Source organism: Prionailurus bengalensis, chromosome E2 (assembly GCF_016509475.1).
Source record: "Prionailurus bengalensis isolate Pbe53 chromosome E2, Fcat_Pben_1.1_paternal_pri, whole genome shotgun sequence".
In the NCBI taxonomy this organism is placed as follows: domain Eukaryota; kingdom Metazoa; phylum Chordata; class Mammalia; order Carnivora; family Felidae; genus Prionailurus; species Prionailurus bengalensis.
Window position 1 is genome coordinate 3,792,905 of NC_057352.1, and position 22,363 is coordinate 3,815,267.

General features: G+C 57.8%; 1 protein-coding gene across 2 annotated transcripts; it reads right to left on the reverse strand.

The window, feature by feature from the left end:
- Positions 1-1,781: 1,781 nt before the first annotated feature.
- TTYH1 (tweety family member 1) lies at positions 1,782-16,540 on the reverse strand. 2 transcript variants are annotated; one of them, XM_043598346.1, is made up of 13 exons: positions 16,311-16,538; positions 13,526-13,704; positions 11,526-11,637; positions 10,842-11,062; positions 8,159-8,254; positions 6,821-6,893; positions 6,331-6,406; positions 5,807-5,862; positions 5,573-5,665; positions 5,338-5,430; positions 2,528-2,670; positions 2,363-2,408; positions 1,782-2,273 (listed from the first exon to the last, which is right to left on the reverse strand). In XM_043598346.1, the coding sequence occupies exons 1-13, from the start codon at positions 16,434-16,436 to the stop codon at positions 2,235-2,237; spliced, it is 1,353 nt and encodes a 450-aa protein (XP_043454281.1). In that variant the 5' UTR covers positions 16,437-16,538; the 3' UTR covers positions 1,782-2,234. The 2 variants fall into 2 exon arrangements, with proteins under 2 accessions (XP_043454281.1, XP_043454282.1); XM_043598347.1 differs by lacking the exon at positions 2,363-2,408 and having other exon boundaries at positions 16,311-16,540.
- Positions 16,541-22,363: the final 5,823 nt, after the last annotated feature.

Sequence of the window (22,363 nt, forward strand, 5' to 3'; positions counted from 1 at the left end):
TTTCTGCTTCCCAGCTTCGGGCCAGTCCACCCTGAAAGCTTCCTTGAACATTCCTTGCAGTGCACAAGATGGAAACTATTAGCAAGACTGGTCGCCTAAGGCAGGCCCTATGCTGTCTGACACCTGGCACTCTGGGCCAACAGGCCCTGACCTGAGACCCTCGGGTATGTGTTTTGAGCTTTAAGGATTTTTCATGGTTTCGAGAGGCAACGTGATCTGTGTCCCACACAGTGCCTGGTACCCTCAGTACCCTGCACGGCATTTGGAAGTAACCCCATCAGTGTTTCTGGAGGGTAGAGATGAACATTCACACAGGCAGGGGGACTAGTCTGTTTTTGCCGCCCGGTGAGTTAAGGGAGTTCAGGGAGACTTGTGGTCCGGGAGAGCTTTGAATTTTGGAATCGCAGAGGAGGGCCTGGGGACCTGTCATATGTCCCCCGCTATGATGGGTGAGGCAGCTGAGCCCCAACAGGTCAAGTGACTGACCACAGCCATCTGATGGTAAGTAAGCAGCAGGCAAGGCCCTTAATCACAGCCTGCACATTTGTCCTCTGTGCTGCCACCGCCTGTCACACCCAGCTCCGTTCTCTCCTTTCTTAGGCCTTCCCTAAAGTCCCGAACCCAGCCAAGGGCTGTTGTGTTCCGGAGAGCCCTGCCATACGGTTATTTATTGGACTGGCCCTCTTTCTGTGGCCTTCAGCTCCGAATTTAGCCAGAAGCCAAAGTTTTGTTGCAGCAGACAACCCTTAACATACGTCCCTAGATTTAGATGCCTCTGCTCTCCTTCTGTGAAGTGAACCCCCAAAGCAGGCCTGCCTGGTCAGAGGGTCTCCACTGTTTTGATTTGATCACCCGTGAGCAGACTGTTGTCACTGGATGGCGATTCCCAGTGTCAGGAGCCGCGGGTTGAGTGCCCGCACCTCCACAGCCCTGCCATCAGGGAATCTTCGCGCTGACTCCATGTTAGCGTCGCTAACACGGGCTGGAAAACCGATCCTGCTTGTTTGCAAATCACACTTCCTAATTATTAGGGTTTGAACATCTTTTTGTCTGTTCACCGGTGTTGAGATGTTCATTTTAGTTGCTTATTTTCAAGTCAAATTGTCTTTTTCTTAGTCTATGGAAGCTTTGCAGATTTATGTAGTAATAATAACACATTTCTTTGCCATATGTGTTAAAATGACTTTTCCCTAGACTACTAATTTGCCTCTTGGCTTTATGTTTTGTTTGGTTTTTTTTAGTTCCACAGTTTGTCAAATAAATTACCTTTTCCTTTCTAGCTTTAGAGGATCTTGCTGAAAATCCTCCCCTTCCAACCAAGGTATACCAGATACAAAATCTCCTACTTACTCTTTGAAATATTTCTGCCCCTTCCCTTGTCTACATTTAGATTTTCACCTGTCTTGTACGTAGGATGTTTTCTTCCGGGTGGGGGGCCACCGTGTTCGCAGATCTTTGAAAGCAAGCAGCCCCTTCACTCTGACTTGACGTCTGTCTTCTGTCCTATACATATACTCTAAGATCTATTTCTGGGTGGTCTGGTCCATTCCAGGGATGTCTGCCTCTTCCTGGGTCAGGACCTGGGTCCTGCTTTTAGAATCAGGCAAAAAAGTTGTTATCGTCATTATTACTATTTAAAATAACAATACCTCTGGAACCGCCACAGAGCCTGGACGGAAACAGAAGTGCCCGGCAGCCGGGCTGCCGTGAGGGGGTCCCTGGGCCCCAGCTGGGAGGCCAGATCAGGGAGGAGAGAAATAAGGACCCAGCTGCTTGTAAAATAAAGTTTTCCCTTTTATTTCAAATCAACCCATTCCCAAGTTAGTGCCGCAAGTGGAGGTCACGGCCCTAAGCCCCCTGGGGCATGGCAGGGGCCGGGCACTTGTGTCCCTGCAAGGATGGGCCCGTTGGCCAAGGGTGAAGGGTGCGGGGCTAGCTGGCCATCCCTGCCTGCCAGCCCCAGGCCCCGGCCTGCCGCCTCGGTTGGGGCGTGTAGTAGAGGTGCTGTTAGTGGTGAGAGCCCGGTCAGGCTGGGTCAGTGGGATCTTCTCCGGCCGCCAGGGAAGGAACCGCAGGGAGAGGCAGACACAGGGGCCCGATGCAGACGGCAGGGCCGCCCTGGTCCCCAGAGTGAGGGACAGGAGAGCAGCGGCAGCTCCGGGAACCGGGGTGTCGCTCTCTGGAAGCTCACCGGGGTGGGGGTCATGGGCTCCGGTCCGGCGTGGAGGAGGGGCTCAGATGGATGACTGCCACTGCACAAAGCGCTTGGATTCCTGCAGGGAGATTGGGGACAGGGCACGGAGGGGGTCTAGCGCCGTGGTGCAGGCCCCCAGCCCCTCCCCCAGACCAGCGGGTCCTCTACCTGAGGGTTGAAAGGGTCGTCATCGTCTGTGTCATCATAGTCGTCACTGAGTGGCAGAGAGGCAGGATGGGGGCTCCATGAGGAGGCTGACCCCCAACACCAGCCGCGGCCCAGGGGTCGTCCCCCCACCACCACTCCTGGGACCACGCCCCCTCCCCTCCTGACCTGGGCGGGAAGAGGGCCCAGGCGCGGGGCAGGCTGCACAAGGCGGTGGCTAGGGCCCCCGCGGACAGGAGGGAGAAGAGCAGCAGGAGGAGCAGGCCTTCCAGGGCATCCTCACACAGGCCCCGAAGGGCAGCGCCGTAGTCCTGGGGTGGGCGGGGGAGGGTGTCAGCGGGCAGCGCCCCTCCCCCAGGTCCCCCCCCACACACACACACACAGTGTGCACGGCTCAGATCGCCCACCTGGCTGTGCCCTGATGGGCAAGTCACTTGACCTCTCTGTGCCTCGGTTTCCTCCCCTGTCACCTGGACTCAGTCTAAGCACCCTGGAGGTGCTCTAAGCACAGTCATTGTACCTGGAGGTATAAACCGCCACACCAGCCGCCACACCAGCTCAGCCTTGGTCTAGTGTGGGGCTGTCCCGTGCACTGGAGGATGTTGGACAGCCTCTCTGGGCTCTATCCACTGGATGCCAGTAGCAGCCCCTCCCCGGTTGTGACAACCCAGACATGTCTCTGTGCACCCCCAAACGTCCCCTGGGGGCAGGATCTCTGGCTCAGAACCTCGCTAAGAAGAGCCACGGACTCAGAATGGCACCTTGCACGCAGTGAGGTCATTTCAGGTCACAGGAAGCCAAGAGGGGACCGGAAGGCAGTGCTGGGCCCTGGCAGCAGCGGGGACGGATCCTGGCAGGAAGGCACGTGCCCGCTCGAGGCCCCGGAGCCATCTGAGGGCTGCTGTGGCCTGTGCAGGGAGGGGGTGTGAGGGGCGGAGGCTAGGAGCAGCCTGGGCCCCCTGCAGGCGAGGCGTGGAACTGGACTTTAATCCGAGTGCAGGGGAGTCGCTGAAGGGTTTTAGTGAAGAAAGAACTTGATCCGATTGTGTGTGAGGCTCAGCCAGCTGTTAGCTGTTCCGGGGAGGACAGATGGGGGGTGGGGGGGACAAGCAGGGGGACAGGGGAAATACTGTGTGGCCACTGGGTGGGAGGTGAGGAGGGTGACCAGGGTACAGCAGGTGGAGTGAGTCGTGCTCAGAGCCCGGGTGGGTTTCAGAGGAAGGGCCAGCAGAACTTGCCTGGGGAATGGCTGCGGGAGGTAATGGCTTGCTGACAGACAGCAAGAAGGATGCTTCTAGAAGGTTTCTGGCTTGAGTCCTTGGCTGGCGGGCAGGGGTGCCTGGTACTGAGCCAGTGTGTCACAAGGGAGGGGCCCGTCAGGGTGGTGGGGCCTTCTGTTTTTACTGTATCAGGCACCTACCCTCCTCATAGCCCTGCAAGGCAGAGATCAGCTCCCCCTCACACTGCTGCCTTTTGTTGAAGCCCAGAGAGGGCAAGCCACTTGCCCAGAGTCACACAGCCTGGAAGGGGCAGAGCTGGGATTGGAGCCAGGTCTCTGAGGCTCCAGACCCACCCTCCTGGCACTTTATCCCTGATGTCAATCCTGATTTTAATATGTGGGGACCCTAGAGCCTAGAGAGGGGAAACTGAGGCCGAGGGTCACATGGCACACCAGTGGAAGGTGAGACTCTGACCCACCCTTCTCCCTCCCTTCCTTCCCTCTGTCCACAATGAACCTTGGGAAGCGCAGTCCAGCCCAGTGTTGGCCTGGACCAGAGAGTGAGCGATCTGTGGGGCCCAGTTTGCCCTTCCATGGAAAGGCGGGGTGCTTTCTAGGATTTTGCAGCTCAGGTGTTCAGCAACCCTGAGTATTGCTTCATTGTGTCCCCCATGGCCCCCTTGTTAGAGTGCCAACCTCCGAAGCTTTGGGGACAGTGGGAGCTATGGAAGGGATGTGATCACAGCAAGGGCCTGTTCAGATCCCTGATAGGGTCTCCAGAACAAAGGCAGGATGCCCACTTAGATTTGAGTTTCAGATGCCCGACAGCAAAAAATTTTAGTACAAGCACCTTCCCAACACAGCATGGGACATACCTAACAGTAAAGAGGTTATTTGTTTGGTACATCTGGCAGCCCTGTTGAGGGCCCATGAGGGGTCACACCACAAGGGCCGAGGAGGCACGTGTCCGCCAGGGGACAAGAGGCCTGAGCTGCAGTGGGCCCTTGGGATGGGGGTGGGGCGAGGAAATGAGGTCATGACACCGGGTGACTGCCTGCCTGGCTGTGGAGGCTCACAGAGAGAGGGGAACGAGGCCTCTGGGACCCAGCCCTCTGCCCCTCATCTTCCAATGCGTTAGGTGGGGCCAGGACAGCATTTCCTTCCGACCGACAGCGTGACGAATGAGGGCTCAGGGAGCTACCAGCGGTAACGGGGAGGACGGCGGTCCCGCGCAGGAAAGCAGGTGTCCTCTCCCTCCTTTCACCGGGGAGGGAAACCGGGGTTCAGGGGTGCTCCCCTGCCAGTGGCCAAAGCGGACTGAGTCTGCAGGAAACCAGGCATTCTTTCTCTGGGGTGCCCTGCCCACCCCTGCTGCCTCAGTACGATGAGACCACCCCCCCCAAGAGCTTTACAGCTGCTGACCCCCTGCAACCTCGGTTTTATAAGCGAGGAAACTGAGGCACAGAGTAGATAGTGACTTGCCTGAGGTCAGGAGCCAGGACTGGACCCCAGGCATGTCTAGCTCCAGAATTCCCTAACCAGCACAGGCTCGAGGAGGAAGGCAGGGAGCAAGGGAGGGGTGGGGCGAGCGGGGAGGAGGAATACAGATAGATGGGTGATAGGTAGGTAGGTAGGTAGGTAGAGAACACCTATATGGCAGATAAGTAATAGAGATAAACGTAAGGATTTCTCAGGGTCGGTGGGAGAAAGACCGGAGGGCTCCCTGGAAGAAGAATTTGGACAAAGGGACAGGGCTCACCTTGTGCAGGCCGCGACAGTGCAGCAGAGCCACCAACTGGTGGAAGTTTCCTTCTGTGACATTGAGCGTCTCCTCCAAGGACAGCAGAGGCTTCTGCACGGGAGTGGAGTGTTACCCCACGCACTCCTCAGGCCGCGCGGTCCCCCGGGCTCCGCCCCTCTGGACAGACCCCGCCCACAGGCCGCGAGCCCCCACCCGCCGCCCCGCCTCCTTCCCCTGGGAGCGGCCTGCGCACCTGCGCATCAGGGAACTGGGGGACAGCTTCTCGCTCCAGGCCCTGCAGCTGGGAGTGGATGTTGGCCAGAGCCCGCTGGGACAGAGTCAGCCTCTGCGGGAAGACAGAGGGAGGACCGGGTAGTCCGCGCCCCCAGCCCGCTCTGCATCCTGGCGACTGCATCCCCCCCCAGAACCTGCAGTCCAGGCCCCAGCCCGCCCTCCTCCGCCCGGCTCCCTTGCCCGCACCCCTAACCTGTTGAAAGGGGTTGGAGACTGCCTGGTTGCAGAGGAAATAATAGTTCAGGATGTCTGAAGCGGGAGGGAAAGAGGGGGGAGGCCATGAGCCTGGGTCCCCAGCGCCTCCCTAGGGCAAAGGTGGGAAGGGGCAGGGCCCTGTCTTTCCACCCTCAGGGCCAGGGGCGTCTCCCCAGCTCAGGACCCTCCTGTGGTCCCAGAGGCCTGGCATTCAGGGACAGGCTAACACACCCTCCCTTCTCCAGCCACAGTCAGAAACACGCGGCTCTCCACACTCCCCTGGAACCAGATCTTCTGCAGTCCCGTCCTTGTCTAAGGTGCACTCCCATTTCCTCCCATTCCTGGGGAGGCGGGCCCAACCCCTCCTCCGGTCTCCCCTCTCCAGCTTCTGTATCCCTCTCTTTTCCAGCCCATCAGGAGAGGTGTCGAGAGCTTCTGAGACTGAGCCCCCAACCCCACCCCAGGCGGGACTGGGCACAGAGGCCTGAGGACCCAGGGCCTGCGCTGGGTTGATGGGATCACCTGAATCGAGCCCAGTCTCCTCCTCGGTCAGGTTCAGGATGTAGGTGTCAGGACTGGAGCAGAAGTCACTAAGGCCCTGACAGAAGCATCAGGAAAAAGGGCTCAGACCAGAAACTTTTCTAGTTCCTCACTCGCACAGAACTCAGTGTCTGGATAACAGCCCAGCCCCCAGCCCTGGGAAGCCAGGAGTCCAGGCCCCCAGGCCCTCCTCCCCCAGGCTCAGGAGTCCAGGCCCCCAGGCCCTCCTCCCCCAGGCTCAGGAGTCCTGGCCCCCAGCCCCTCCTCCCTCAGACCCAGGAGTCTGGGCCCCCAGCCCCCCCTCCCTTAGAACACACGTATCCAAGGCTCTAGCTTCCAGCCCTCAGGATCTAGACCTCAGAACCTGGGATCCTGGCCCCAAGTCCCTCCTCTCAGCGTCTGCCCCGGGATGCAGTAGCCAAGGCTGCTAGCCCACGTCCCAGGGCCCAGGGGCCTGGCCCGCAGCACTCACCACAGCTGTAGCCGCCTCCAGGCCCATGGAGCCCCAGCTCAGGACAAGAACTAGGAGACTCATCACTGCCATCCTATAAAGGGGGGGACTCATCACGGTCCATCCCATCACAGCCCCCCCTTCCCCACCACCCTCTGGAGCCTGGAGGGGCAGAAGTAGGGGCAGAGAAACTGGGCGGGGGTGGGGAGTGCAGGTTGTAGATCTGTGGTTGTTGACCTCAAGCTGAACAACTTCAGCTTGCTTCCCCGGGGGTGAGGGCGGAAGACAGTGAGAAGGGCCCTGGGCTGGCAAGCCAGCACCCCAGATCCCAGCCCGGCTCTGCCCCTGCCTTGCACCGGGATTCTGGGAGAGCTACCGCCTGCTTCTGGGCTCTTTCCTGGCTTTGAGTTCACAGGAGCCCAGCAAGCCGCAAACGTGCCTCCCAGGTTTGAGCATAGCTTGGTCAGCCTCCTGCTCTGTCCAGACTCCTCCCCCGAGGAGCGGGGACATAGCCAAGGCTGAAACTGCAGCCTGAGTTTTCTCTAGGGATGGGGTCTGGGCGCGAGGGTTAGCACTGGAGGGTGGTCACCGTCCGGAAGCCTCAGGGGGAGCCCGCATGGGACAGTGGCACTTCTTGCCCAAGGTGGGCGTGGAGACCGGGGAGCCCCAGCAGGGCCCCCAGAGGCAGGGAGGAAGCAAGGGCCCCCCTGAGTGGCATAGGCTGGCCTGAGTCGAACACCAGCTCCAGCATTCCCTGGCTGTGCAGCCCTGAGCAGGAGGCCCAAACTCTCCGAGCCCCAGTCCCCCCTGTGTCAAATGGGGAGAAGGAAAGAATTTCCTCACAGGGTCAGCCTGCAGGTTCCAGAAGAGAGCTGGCCGTATTTAACGAGCCGTTAAATTACACAGTGGTACTGAGATTCCCGTGAGCCACACAATGGCCACGCAGCCTCGGATGTGGCTGCCTTCTGCCTCGGTCCCTCCTCTGCACGTCGGGTGCCTGAGGGGCCCCTTGTTCACAGGTGGTTGTGTGTGCACGGCCCTCAGCAGAAGTCAGCAATCACCCCCTTCCTGAGCACGACCGTTACGGGCTTTTGTCTAGGATTTGGAGCACCCGCGTGGCCTCGAATCCTGCGTTTCCAGGTCTGCCCTGTGCCTCCCGGGCTGCTCCAGGCCTGGTTTCTCTGCACGCGCTGGCCCAGCCCAGGACCCTCGGGGGCAAGCCTGTGGGATGGGGGCACGAAAGCAGTACGAGGCTGGGAAGGACAGCAGCGGTCCCTCTCGCAAGAGCGCCGTGGGGTGGAAAGAGGTCCCCTCGTGCTGTGACGTGAGCCCGCCTGCCACGAGGGCACCCACTCTTACACGATCACCAGCCACTTGCTCTGCTTTGCCAGGCCCAGGAGCGTGAAGAGACAGACCAGCAGCTCCAGCAGCAGCAGGAGGACGTAGGCCAGCCACCTGGAGAAGGAACAGAGTGAGACAAATCCAGCCTTCAGCACCCCGGCTCCCAGGCCAGGACTTGGCACAGGGGGACAGCTCCCCAACATTCATACCCTGCTCTGCCTGACCATGCGGGCCCCCCCCCCCCCAGCCACCAGGCCCCCGGGCTGCAGCCGGCTCATCATGAAACGGATGCGCTGGGAGGCGGGCCGCCGTAGCCCTTCAGGGCTCAGGTGCCAGGGCCGGGGCGCCTGGACCCGTTCCCGGATGGCAGCGAGCAGAAGCCCGCTAACAGGCACAAGTGATTGGCCTCCTGGAGCCCCACCTGCCTCCCCAGGCTGCAGGGTGAAGTGAGTCATTCCCAGGCGCGCTGAGTGTCACACTGCACGGCCTGGGGCTCGGGGCCAGCCTCTCTCTGCCTCCTAGCTGCACGCAACCCTTGTCTCTGGAACTTTGCCTCCTGTGCCTCGGTTTCCCCGCCTGTACCACGGGGGGAGAACAACAGCACCTACTCCAAGAGCTTGTCGCAAGGCTAGTGGGAGAGCACTTAGAAGGGTGCCAAGGGCGCCTGGGTGGCTCAGTCGGTTGAGCGTCCGACTTCGGCTCGGGTCATGATCTCACAGTCTGTGAGTTCGAGCCCATATCAGGCTCTGTGCTGACAGCTCAGAGCCTGGAGCCTGCTTCCGATTCTGTGTCTCCCTCTCTCTCTGCCCCTTCCCGGCTCATGCTCTGTCTCTCTCTGTCTCAAAAATAAATAAAAACATTTTTTGGGGCGCCTGGGTGGCACAGTCGGTTAAGCGTCCGACTTCAGCCAGGTCACGATCTCGCGGTCCGGGAGTTCGAGCCCCGCGTCGGGCTCTGGGCTGATGGCTCAGAGCCTGGAGCCTGTTTCCGATTCTGTGTCTCCCTCTCTCTCTGCCCCTTCCCGGCTCATGCTCTGTCTCTCTCTGTCTCAAAAATAAATAAAAACATTAAGAAAAAAAAATTTAATAAATAAATAAATAAATAATAAATAAATAAATAAATAAATAAAATACATTAAAATAAATTAAAAATAAAAAAATAATAATAATAAAAAAAGAAGGGTTCCAAGCACGTGGACACACTTAAATACGAGCTCGAACCCTAGCCAGGGAACTTCAAGTGTTACTTACTTAGGTCTCAGTGACTGATTCACTCTGATGGAGCACGGCCCCAGAGCGCGCTCAGCGCACGGCATCGCTCGCAATGCTCCCCACGCGGCTGTGCCCAGTCTGCGGCCCCAGAGTGGCAGGGACCCTCCTTCCCAGGGAAGGAGCTGGGCCGCGTGGCCCAGTAGACCTCCACGCTTTCGCTGCCAGTGTCCCCACGGCACACGGCGCACAGCACACCGCACGCACACACCGCACATGCGCGCGGCACATGCACACGGCAGCTCACTCTCACTTCCGTCAGGGGCAGCCCAGCCTCCTGCCCTAGTTGTGTGCTGTGAACTCCTGCTCTCAGCCTCCAGGAACTCTGCCAGGAAGCTCTCCCTCCAGGGGCCCCGGTTCTCTTGCAGGAAACTGGCCACCTTCGTTGAGGGACGACTCCCAAGTGCCAGGCACTCTCATGTTGGTGCATCCAGATGTTTCCTGTTGGTGGTGGGCCTGCCTCACCCCGGTGGAGTTCTGCACAGCTACCAGAACCCCTGGAAGGGGGCTGAGGCCTGGTACGTGCGGCCTCTGGGCTCAGCCACAAAGCAGAAGCTGTCCTCACGGGGACCCAGACCCATCTGACGGCCCGTGGGCCATCCTCGTCACAGGCCGCTTCAGTCCTAGTCTGCCTCCACCCTCTCCGTGTGGCCTTCCCAGGCCTCCCCTGCAGCCCCCAGCCCCTGCCAGCCTCTGGACCCAGCCCACCCCTCTCTCCTGCTCAATTTTCTCCCGAGCTCCCCCCACCCACCACCTTGGAGAAAATGTTTTACTCGTGTGTGTTCCTTATTGGCCCCCTTACTGGAAGACGGGCAGGAGTTGCCGTCTGTCTTAACAAAAACTGACATCTCACAGACAACCGTACAGAACGAGCTGGTCGTGCTGGAAGCACTTAACGGATACGGACGCGTCTAATCCTCAACAATCCCATGAGGGGAACGCTATCCATTATTCCCATTTTACAGATTGGGACACTGAGGCACAGAACTCGTGAGGAACTTGTCACACGGTTAGGGAATGGCCCTCTGGCTTTAGAGCTCCCGTTCCCAATCACTCGGGTATGTCTCTCTTGCACGCCAGAAGGTGCTAAATAAACGTGTGTTGAGTGGATACACGTGTCAGATGAGTGGATGACCAAGAAGAGTAGAGCCAGTCTGGGCGTGAGTGGACGAAACCTTGGGGGTGAGGGGGGTGTGGGGCGACTCGGTCCAGCTGTGTCACAGGGTGTCTCCACCTGGGCACTACTGACACTTGACAAAGGCCATCCCTTGCTGCAGGGACCGTCCTGTGCACTGTAGGACGCGTCTCTGGTCTCTGCCTACCAGGGGCCGGTAGCTCCCCGTCCCCCAGGGGTGACCACCAAGCACGTCTCCCAACATTGCCTGATGTCCTCTGGAGGCACAACCACCCAGGCTGAAGGAGCGGTCACCCACCTGTACTCCTCCACGAAGGACACATCTTCGGCCACTTGCAGGGGGCTCAAGGGCACTCCCCGCCAGAAGGCCAGCCCCTGCAGCTGCTGGGTCACGGCCTCCGCCTGCCGCCGAGCGCCCCGGGCCGCAGCCACCAGTTCCGTGCGCTGTGCGAGCACCTCCTCCAGGCTGGTCAGCTCTGTCCTCACTGCCTCACCCAGCCTCTCCACTGTCTCCAACACCTGTGTGCAGGGGTGAGTCTGGGGTCAGGGGAGGGTCTTCTTTGGGGAGGCCAGGGTTGGGGGACAGAGTTGTGAGGGTGAAGCAGAGGTGAGCGGTGGCAGGTGTCTGAGATCTAGGGGCTAGGACATCTGTGGAATGAGGAAAGGACGGAGGGGTACAGTTCTGCGGCCTCCATCAGGAACCTTGGGTGGTCAGTGGCTTGGGTCCCCGGTAGAGACCAAGTGTGAAGGGGGGGGGTCTAGGTTCGAGCCCCACGGTCCAGATCTGGGTTAAGGTCCCGGTGGCAGTCAGGGATGGGGTCCAGGTGTCCAGTCTGAGGTCCACAAGTTGCAACCTGAACTTCTGAGTCTGGGGCCCAGGGTTTCAGGGATGGGTGCTGGGCTCTGAGTGTGGGTCCAGTTTCTCCGGGAGGTGGCCCTCTGTGCCTCGGGGGATCGGTCTGGCCGCTGCCTGGCCCCTCACCAGGTGGTCTATGGCGCTGAGCGTGTGGTTGGCATGAAGCAGGGCCGAGCTGAGCTGGGACACCCCATCGCTGGTCTCGCTGTTGCCATAGAAACCGATGCCAATGCCGGCGCTGAGAGGGGAGGGACGGGAAATCACAACCTGTCCTGGGACCCTGGGGGCCGCGTCCCCCCCACCTCCTCACACACCCAATCCTGGCTCCCACCCCCACCCCATTGGTCCAGCCCGTCGTGGGAAAGGAACGTCTCCAGCCTGGCCCCCACCGGTTGCCAAGGTAACGGGAAGCCCCCCCCTCCCCCGCCCCCGGGGACGTCATTGTGATGCTAATGGTGGGTGGAGGGGGGGGGACAGATTTAACCCGAACCTCACTGGAGCGGAACTCCCGGCACGCCCAGCCCCAGGAGATCCCCCCCCCCCCCCCCCCCCCCCGCCGGCCCCACACCCATTCCTCATCCTTCCCTCAAGCATCCCCGACAGGAGCACCTGTCTCTTCGGGGTCCCCGCCGTCCCCTCCCTGCCTGCTGGGGGATCCTAGCAGTGCAGGGCCCCAGCCCTCATCTCCTGGGGGACCCCAGCCTGGAGCTCCCCGCCTTCCCCCACCCCCGGGGACCCAAGCGTCTGGCCAGCTGGGAGCGAAGCAAGGGAATGTGGGGCCGATGGGCCAGAAGCCTGAGCCCCCGCCCCTCCGCGGCCAGCACACAGAGCTCCATTGTGGGGTCTGAATGTGGGTCCGTCCCTCCCCCCACCGCCCCCGGAGTGTCCCTCCGCGGAGGGGCCGGCCGGACTGGGCGGAGGGAGGCGGGCGCCCGCACGGTTCCCAGCCCCGACTACCGGGCCCCACCCCCAGCCCTGGGATCCCACGCCCGCCCCGGCGCGCCCCCTCCCCCCCATTGTTGGAGGGCAGACAAAGCTGCTCTTGTTCCCGGGCCGCGGGGGCCGGCCGTGTCTCTCCCCCACGGGGCCTTTGTCCACCGTTCCTGTCCACCCCCACTCAAGAGAGCCCGAGGGGGAAGCATTTTGGATATAGGACGCCCAGCCCCCCTCCCCCACAGACACCCCCAAACACATTCTGCTGGTTCCTGCAGCGAGGGGGTGCGGTAGAGCCCAGCCCGCCACCCCCCCCCCCCCCCCCCCGCCAGCGGGTCCAGTCCTGGGGAACAGGGCGACTGTCCTGCGCTGGTGGGGGTGTGGCCTGCTGGCCAAGGCTGTGCTTAGAGCTGGCTCCTGCTGAACAGTGGGTCGTCAAGTCCTCCTTTCCTCTCCCCCCACCCCCACCCTGGGGGTCACAGAAAAAGGCAGGGCCTTGAAAAGTTACTTTCCGCCTCTCCCTGAGACTTGGCCTTTCCAACCTGGGTGTGAGTACCCTGAATCCAGGCGGGTTACTGTGGGAAGGAGTTAGACCCGCTCAGGTCTGGGCCGCGGGGTCTGCTCTGGGATTCTGAATATTCCTACGATGTCTGTCTGCCTGACTAGAACATCATCAGCCCCATGAGGGCAAGAATCTTGTCCGGCCAGTTGGGTCTCTCCTGGCATACAGTAGATCCCCAGGAAATAGTTGCAGAATGAATGAATGAATGAATGAATGAATGAATGAAGAGTTCATGAATGACATCACCAGTCACCATTTACTGAGTACCACTGTGAGCCAGGCACTGTACATGCTCTCATTTAATCTTACCATAACTAGCAGGTGGGCTTTGCTATAGCGTCCATTTTAGAGATGTGGAAACTGAGACCTAGAGAGATTATATCCCCTAGCTGCACAGCTATTCGGTGACAAGGCCACCAAGCCCGAGCTCTTAACCCCTGCCTCCTCCTGCAGGGCTGGCTGTCCTTGGGAGGTCGCTCCTCGTCTCGAAACTCAGTTTCTCCGTCCATGCAACGGGAGCTGTTTTCCTGAGTCAAGGCTGAGGTGGGATGCTAGGACACCCTCCGGAAGACTGAGTGCGAGCATGGGGAGCCCCGTCCCCACTTCCCCACCCGCCCTGGGGCCCCATTACCAGCCGACGAGAAGGGCAGCGATACAGCTCCAGGTGACACAGCCTCCCCCGGGTGGGGGGCTCTTGGCCCCAGGGGGCTCGGGGGGCCGGCAGCAGCAAAAGCGGATGAGGTAGACAGCAATGAAAATGAGGCTCAGGCCCAAGCCTAGGCCCGCCAAGGCCGCCACCAGCAACAGGGCCTGGGGAAGGGGGAGACAGGAGGCCTCAGAGGGGCTGGAGGTCCTGGACGTGGGGGATTCCAGTGGAGGTGGAAGGCAGCCCCGGCTAGATTGGGGGTCAAGCCCAGCCTGTGGTTCTCAGTCTGTAGGGAAAGGTGGGGTCCCCAGCTCCTCCCAGGCTGGCAGCTGGGTCAGCGGAGGCCCAAATCCTGGGTTCCAGTTCTGCTCTGCGTGTGACCTTCCCCTCTCTGAGACTGTCCCTCCTCACCCCCACTAGGCGATTGGAATAGAGCCTCTCCTAGGACCTGCTGGGACCTGTCTCCGGAACCGAGTGGGATCAGGGGGTGGACGGGGGCGCCTGTTCCTGGAGATGTGTGCGCGAGGTTGGGGGTGGGCAGCCTGCCTCTCCCCTCCTCCTTGCTGCTCCTCCCCACTCACCGCTCGCTCTCTCCCCTGCTGCTGAGCTCTGCACACCCACCGCACTGTGAGTCTGTCACCCAGGGACTCACAGGGAGGGGGGCGTGACAGCCTCCATGGCAGTGAGAGCGTGTGCAAGGCTCAGAGACGGAGGCTTGGGACAGAGACAGAGAGAGAACCAAAGGCAGGGACAGAACAGGCGTATGCAGTTGGAAAAGTCTTGCGGCACAACCAGGCTCTCCACAGGGCAGGATTTCACAGCGGGTGCCGTGCACTCCTGTCCTCTTCTGCACGCCCAGAACGGGGCAGGGCGTTACCTGGAGCCACACAGCACAGTAGGGACAACATGGGGAACAGAACCAGACCTCCAGGCTCCCTGATGCCATTTGTCCCTGCTTTTGTCCCTGCAGGGTGGAGTGTGGGGTGTGTGACACAAGCATGTGGTTTATTTGCGTGTCTGGCTGTGAAACTGGGTGTTTTATCTTTGACTGAGTTTGTCTACCATGAGATACACCTGACTCTGTGTGTGTGTGTGTGTGTGTGTGTGTGTGAGAGAGAGAGAGGGGGGGGGGGCAAGAATATATGTGAAAGTGGGCGAGAAAGTATGTGTATACAAGTGAGCTTGGGGTGTATGAGTGACTGAGGGAATTGTGAGTGTGTATGTCTATGTGACTGTGTGAGTATGGGGCATGTGTGAGTGTGTAAGTGAGGGCAGGAACGTGCGTGTGAGTGTGTGTATGTACATGTGACTATGTGGGTGTGTGTGAGTGTCTCTTCCAGCCTGGTGGCACCCAGCGCCTGACTTTTTCCAGCCGTGCCCACAGTGGTAATCTCCCTGGGGGGCAGTGTCCCCTCCCGGGCCGTGTGACTTTGTGCGTGTCCCAGACCTGTCACCCTGTCGATGACGGGGGCGGAGTGAGCCTCTCCGAGAGCCTCCGGCAGTGACTGGGACCCGGCCAGCTACTGGTGCTTGGCTGTGTGGGCAGGTCTCCCAGGCCGTGAGGGGGCGTCGGTGACCGGCACTGGAGGTCGTGGTTGTGTAAGCGTGAGGCTGTGGGCAAGGGGGTTGGCGGTCCCCATTTGGTGGGGAGAGGGCGGCGCGGAGTGGCAGGGAGGAGCTGCTCCCGGCTGGCACAGCCATGACCCAAATAGCTCACAATACAGCACACATCCCCCTCTCTGCTTTTCTGGGACCCCCCCACCCCTAAGCTCTCCAATCCCCAGCCCTCTATCCCAGGAGCTCCCCTGCACAGATCCGAGGGGCCTAGACCCTCCAGGCAGGGCCCGGGACCCTTAGCTCCACCCTGACCCGCAGCTCCACCCCACCCCCCCACCCCATCCCCGACACATGCACTCCCCCCACCCTGTCCCCGGCCAAGCCTTGCTTCTCATTAATCTCAAAGCCAAGGACTTGAATTAAACTGGGTCAGGGGACAGTTCTTTCTCCCCCTTTCTGGAGCTGACCCAGGCTGGGCCCCCTTCCCCAGGGACCACCGCCTGTCAGGTTCCCACCCAGCCCCACCCTCCGGACCCATTTCTGTCATCCTCTGGTCCCCAAAAGGAACCTCCTCTTCACCCCCACCCCCACGCGCCCCAGCGCGCTGGACGCCCCCCCCCCACACACCCCGGAATGTACATACAGGCTGCAAGCTTCCTCTGCCAGGACTGCCAGCTAAGTCCCCCATCCTTGGCCCTGAACCCCTCACGCCCCTTCCCCATTTCAGGTCTCAATCCCGTCCTGGATGGAGGCACCCCGGCCTTCTTCCTCCCCACCGCGATTGATCGGTTCCTGTCTCTCCCAAGTCGTACCTTACCTGGGACACATTCACCTGGACTGCCCCGACCCTATCAGGGGAGGGGTCATCTTTTAGGACACGGAGAGTGGACCTGTCTCCCTGGTGGCCCTGGAGGCTCGCTTCCCAGACAGCTCCCGAAACCCTGGGGTCCCTTCCCTGTGGGACTGAGGGGTCCAGGCCCCGGGCCCTCCCTCACTTAAGGAGCCAGGGCTCCGGCCCCCAGCGCCCGTCCCAGGGGAACCTCCAGGTAGGGGAGCCTCAAGTCCTGCTCTTTCAGATACCCCGAAGTCCGGGCCCGGCTCCCACCTGCGGAGAACACAGGACTCTGCCACCCAGCCCCCTCCTCCCTCGGGACCCCTCAGCTCTGCCCACCCTCCGCGCCCCCGCCCCCAGGACCCCCGCGCCCGCTCCCACCTGCTGGTATTCTTGCTCTTGGGGCGCGAAGCCGCTGGGTACCGGGCGGAGCTGGAAGTCGGCGCGGGGCAGCTGGTGGAGCAAATGCACCCAAGCCGAGGGTCGGTAGCCCGGGGGCGCCCCCATAGCCCCCGGGGAGGGCGCAGCGGGACGAATGCCGGGGCTGCGGGAGCCTCGACAGCGGAGCGGGGCGCGGGCGGAGCGGGGTCTGGCGGGGCTCAGGGGAGCGGAGCAGGGGGAGGGAGAGGGTGGGGGGCGGAGATTGGGGGAGGAGGGGGGAGGCGCGGGCCAGGCGGGGACCGTGCTGCCCCTGGTGGCTGCCGGGGGGACTGCGGCGCCGCAAGCGGGCCCCCAGCGCTCCGCCCCTCGGTGACGGCTCCCACCCGTGGCGGGCGCAGGTACCACTCGGTCCGGCGACGGCCTTGTCCGAATGAGGCCGCTCATACTGTGATCTCACCCTGCAGCGGCAGAAAGATGCCTTTATCTCTAGGAAGAATTTTTAGGTCTGTGCAAAGGTCGCTAAGTATTTGCACAGCATTTTCCAAACGGCGGTCAATTGCACCCATAAAAAAACCTTCATTTCTGTGTGTGAGGGTACTCTGGCTTATCAAGGATGCCATGTGGATAGAAGCCCCGCGTTTGTAAGTCTGTACAAGAGCACATCTTCTGTCAACAAGCCTTCCTATGTATGCAGACCACTCTAGAAGGTACGCCTGCATACCAGTGTTAAGGACCCCTCCTACCCCTAGATAGAAGAACCCGGCTCATCTCTCCAGGGACCCCCTCCCATCCTTATAAGAATGCCTGACAGGTGTTTAAGAACCTGTCCAAGCTCATTAAGGATTACTTCAATGTACATAAGGATTTCCCACTCCCCCTATTCCTTGCCATTCACTTTACAGTTTATAAAGTATTTTTCCAGGCACTCTCGATGTTGAGTCTCACAGGAACCCACTGATGCCACACCAGTAAGTTGGGAAGTAGAGACCCTTGGAGGGGACCCAGCCACTTTGACATTACTGTCCGGGCAGTCACTGTTGTAGCTAAAACTAAGGTTCCCAGAAATTGCCCCAGAGAACCTCCCACCCTTGTAGAGCTAGGCTAGACTTTGCCACGTGGGGTCCCCACCCCTGGCCTCCCCTGCAAGGACTGAGATGGGCAGGAGGAAAAAGGGGAGGTTAGTACCCCACCTAGAATTCTCAGCCCAATATTGTGCCCCAGATTGGTGAGAAAAGGCTGGGGATAGGTAGTTACCCATTCCATTACTCAGAGAAAAATAATGATTAATGCTGGGGATGATAGTGATGGTGATGATGGTGGTGATGGTGATGATGACGGTGATGGTGATTATGGTAATAGTGATGATGATGGTGGTGGTGGTGATGATGGTGGTGATGATGGTGATGATGATGGTGGTGGTGATGATGATGGTGATGATAATGATGATGGTGGTCATGGTGGTGGTGGTGATGATGATGGTGGTGATGGTGATGATGGTGGTGGTGATGATGGTGGTGATGGTGATGATGGTGGTGGTGATAATGATGATGGTGGTCATGGTGGTGATGGTGATGCTGATGGTGGTGATGATGGTGATGATGATGGTGGTGGTGATGCTGATGGTGGTGATGATGGTGGTGGTGATGATGGTGGTGGTGATGATAGTGGCGATGATGATGGTGGTGATAATGATGATGGTGATAATGATGATGGTGGTCGTGGTGGTGGTGGTGATGATGCTGATGGTGGTGATGATGGTGATGATGATGGTGGTGATAATGATGATGGTGGTCATGGTGGTGGTGGTGGTGGTGATGCTGATGATGGTGATGCTGATGATGGTGGTGATGATGGTGGTGGTGATGCTGATGGTGGTGATGATGGTCGTGGTGATGATGGTGGTGGTGATGATGGTGATGATAATGATGATGGTGGTCATGGTGGTGGTGGTGATGATGATGGTGGTGATGGTGATGATGGTGGTGGTGATAATGATGATGGTGGTCATGGTGGTGATGGTGATGCTGATGGTGGTGATGATGGTGATGATGATGGTGGTGGTGATGCTGATGGTGGTGATGATGGTGGTGGTGATGATGGTGGTGGTGATGATGGTGGCGATGATGATGGTGGTGATAATGATGATGGTGATAATGATGATGGTGGTCGTGGTGGTGGTGGTGATGATGCTGATGGTGGTGATGATGGTGATGATGATGGTGGTGATAATGATGATGGTGGTCGTGGTGGTGGTGGTGGTGATGCTGATGATGGTGGTGATGATGGTGGTGGTGATGCTGATGGTGGTGATGATGGTCGTGGTGATGATGGTGGTGGTGATGATGGTGGTGATAATGATGATGGTGGTCATGGTGGTGGTGGTGGTGATGATGGTGATGATGATGGTGGTGATGGTGATGATGGTGGTGGTGATGATGGTGGTGATGATGGTGGTGGTGGTGGTGATGCTGATGGTGGTGATGATGGTGATGATGATGGTGGTGGTGATGATGGTGATGATGATGGTGGTGATGATGGTGGTGGTGATGGTGATGATGGTGGTGGTGATGATGGTGGTGATAATGATGATGGTGGTCATGGTGGTGATGATGATGGTGGTGATAATGATGATGGTGGTCACGGTGGTGGTGGTGATGATGGTGATGATGGTGATGATGATGATGGTGATGATGATGATGGTGATAGTGGTGATGGTGAATATGATGATGGTGGTGGTGATGATGGTGATGATGATGGTGGTGATGGTGGTGGTGGTGATGACGGTGATAGTGATGATGATGTTAATGGTGACGGTGATCATAGTGATGGTGATGATGATGGTGAAGGTGATTATGGTGATAGTGATGATGATGGTGGTGGTGGTGTTGATGGTTATGGTGATGGTGCTGATGGGAATGACAGGATAATGATGGTGATGGTGATGATGTTGATGGTGGTGGTGATGATGAATACAGAAGAGTGAAGGTAGTTGCCCTCATCACACACACACTCATCATCACTGCCCTGGTCTTCTCCAGCCCACCTGCAAGTCCAAATCCAGTGGCTGGAGTCATGTCCTCCACTGTCCCCAACCAGACAGGCTGCATAGGACCTGGAGACAATGACATTCCTGAGATGAGAAGCCATGAGTTGTGCTAAGTGACCCCAGGCTAGTGATTTCTGATCTTGGAGTCTCTGTTTCCCTGTCTGTAAAATGAGCTGAAAGAGGTGAGATTAGCCTGTCCTAAAAGCCCTTATCGGATAATCTATATCATATCCACAGCCAATGTTTACGGAACCAGCAGAACTTGCTAAAGGAGAGAAGAATTTCAAATTCCTAATGTGTGTAGTTGGGCATGTGTAAGTGTGGGTGGAGTGAGGTGGTCACTGTGAGTCAGCGACTCAAGAGCACTCAGTGGCTCCCTATTGCCCATCCGATCAAGTCAAATAAACACCCTAAGTCCTGCTTTCATGTCTCCCACCATCTGGCCTTGTGTCCACCCTCCCCATATAGGTCATATTTGAGGGTAGACGCTTTCCAACTCGTGGGACCTCAGCCACACTGACAAATACGTTTTACAACGTGATCTGGCACACGCACACGTGTGTATACACTTCCGAAGTGAAAGTTTCATAAACAAAACTGACCTCCGCTAAGCACATTGCTCTCCAACATGCTCCATGTTTATTCTGTTTCAGAAATAAAACTCTGGTCACAACCTCCTAAATTTTTCATGACTGGCTAATGGGTCTTGACTTGCAATCGAAACACACACACACACACACACACACACACACACACACACACAGGTACATACCTCTCCCTTTCACTCCCCTCAGAAAGAGGTTTGTTGGGGCGCCTTGGTGGCTCAGTTGGTTAGGTGTCCGACTTCAGCTCAGGTCATGATCTCACAGTCCGTGAGTTCCAGCCCCATGTCGGGCTCTGTGCTGACAGCTCAGAGCCTGGAGCCTGCTTCCCATTCTGTGTCTTCCTCTCTCTCTGCCCTTCCTCTGCTCACATTCTCTCTCTCTCTCACACACACAAATAAACATTAAACAAAATTTTTTAAAGAAAAGAAAAAGGTTTGTTGACTCAATCTCCCTCTTTCTCCCTGTGGCTCTTTCTCTTGTGGTCTGTCTGTCTCTCTCACATATGGTTTGGGTCCCATAACGGTTCACATTCTTCAGGGGATTGCTTCTAGTCTTTACTGGTTAAGCCCAAAGCATCCATCCCAGTCAGGGCTTGGGTGCCTGAGAACCGCCCCCCCTCCACCCCCCGCAAGTGGGGGAGGGCTCAGAGTACATGGTTGTTTCTATCTAGTGTCAGTCAATGCCTGCCATCTGGGAAGAGGGGCACAACACTGCCAGATGTTTCAAATTTCCAGGAGAAGACAGAAACGTGGATATTTTTAAAAGCAAAATCCCTCAGCTCTTAAATGTTAAAACTAATTCAAATACAAAAAAAAAAAAAATACTGTGTGGGCCAAATAAAACCTGTCTGTGGGTTGGAGCTGGCTGATTTCTAAGCTCTGGTCTAGCCACATGCTCAGCAGCACCAGAGAGCAGAGAAGGGGGCCCACGAAGGGGCTGCGGAGGAGTAGACCAGACAGGCAGGAAGGGGGCCAGAGAGAGGCAGCAATGCCACCTTCTCCAGGAAGGCCTCCTGATTGATCTACCTCCCTTGATAGAAGACCAGAGCAGGGCCTGGCTAACGGGGTTCCGCACGTACCTCCCCACCCAGGACCTAAACTCTTACACTCCCCGGCTTAACAAGGTGGTTGAGTGTAACACAAGAGTCCTTTCACGTGGTGTTCTAGAACAGACAGGACCAACCTGCAGGACCAACAGTAATCAGAGTAAGGCTTACCTCTGAGGAGGTGGGGGCAGGGCTGACTGGGAAGGGGCTGAAGTGAAGGCACTGTTCGGTATCTTGATAAGGCTTTGGGTTTCACAGGGATCTGTGTTTGTGGTCCTCTTAAGATTCGTGCATTTCAGGGGCGCCTGGGTGGCGCAGTCGGTTAAGCGTCCGACTTCAGCCAGGTCACGATCTCGCGGTCCGTGAGTTCGAGCCCCGCGTCAGGCTCTGGGCTGATGGCTCGGAGCCTGGAGCCTGTTTCCGATTCTGTGTCTCCCTCTCTCTCTGCCCCTCCCCCGTTCATGCTCTGTCTCTCTGCGTCCCAAAAATAAATAAACGTTGAAAAAAAAATAAATAATAAATAAATAAATAAAAATAATAAAAAAAAAGATTCGTGCATTTCACTGCAAATGTTACCTCAAAAGAAAATAAGCACTGTAGCCAATGACACGTATTGCTTAAGTATTGGGGAGGTGGGGGGGGGGCAGGGGCGGGGGGAGCATGTAGCAGGTCTTCAGTGTCCCTTCAAATGGATCAAAAAAGAAAATAAGAGGGGTGCCTGGGTGGCTCGGTTGGTTAAGCCGTCCACCTTCGGCTCAGGTCATGATCTCATGGTTTGTGGGTTCGAGCCCCATATAGGGTTCTGTGCTGACAGCTCAGAGCCTGGATCGGATTCTGTGTCTCCCTCTGTCCCCTCCCCTCTCTCAAAAAATAAGTATTAAAAAAATGTAAAAAAAAAAAGATGGATTGACACAGGGACAGATACGTAATAAAGCAAAAATATTAACAGTAGAATCTACATAGTCACCATAATATTTCTTATTTTGTCCAGCTGTACTGAGATATAATTGATACAGAACACTGTGTAGGTTTAAGGTGCACAACATAACGATTTGACATATGTATATATTACAAAACGATTATCACATAAGGTTAGTTAGCACATCCATGAGCTTACATAGTTACGTTTTGTATGTGTGTGTGGTGAGAGCTTTCATAATCTGCTGTCTTGACAACTTTCTTTCATTTTTTTTAACTTTTTAAATGTTTATTTATTTTTGAGAGAGAACGAGCAGGGGAGGGGCAGAGAGAGAGGGAGACACAGAATCCGAAGCAGGTTCCAGGTTCTGAGCTGTCAGCTCAGAGCCCCACAAGAGGCTTGAACTCACGGACCGCGAGATCAGGACCTGAGCCGAAG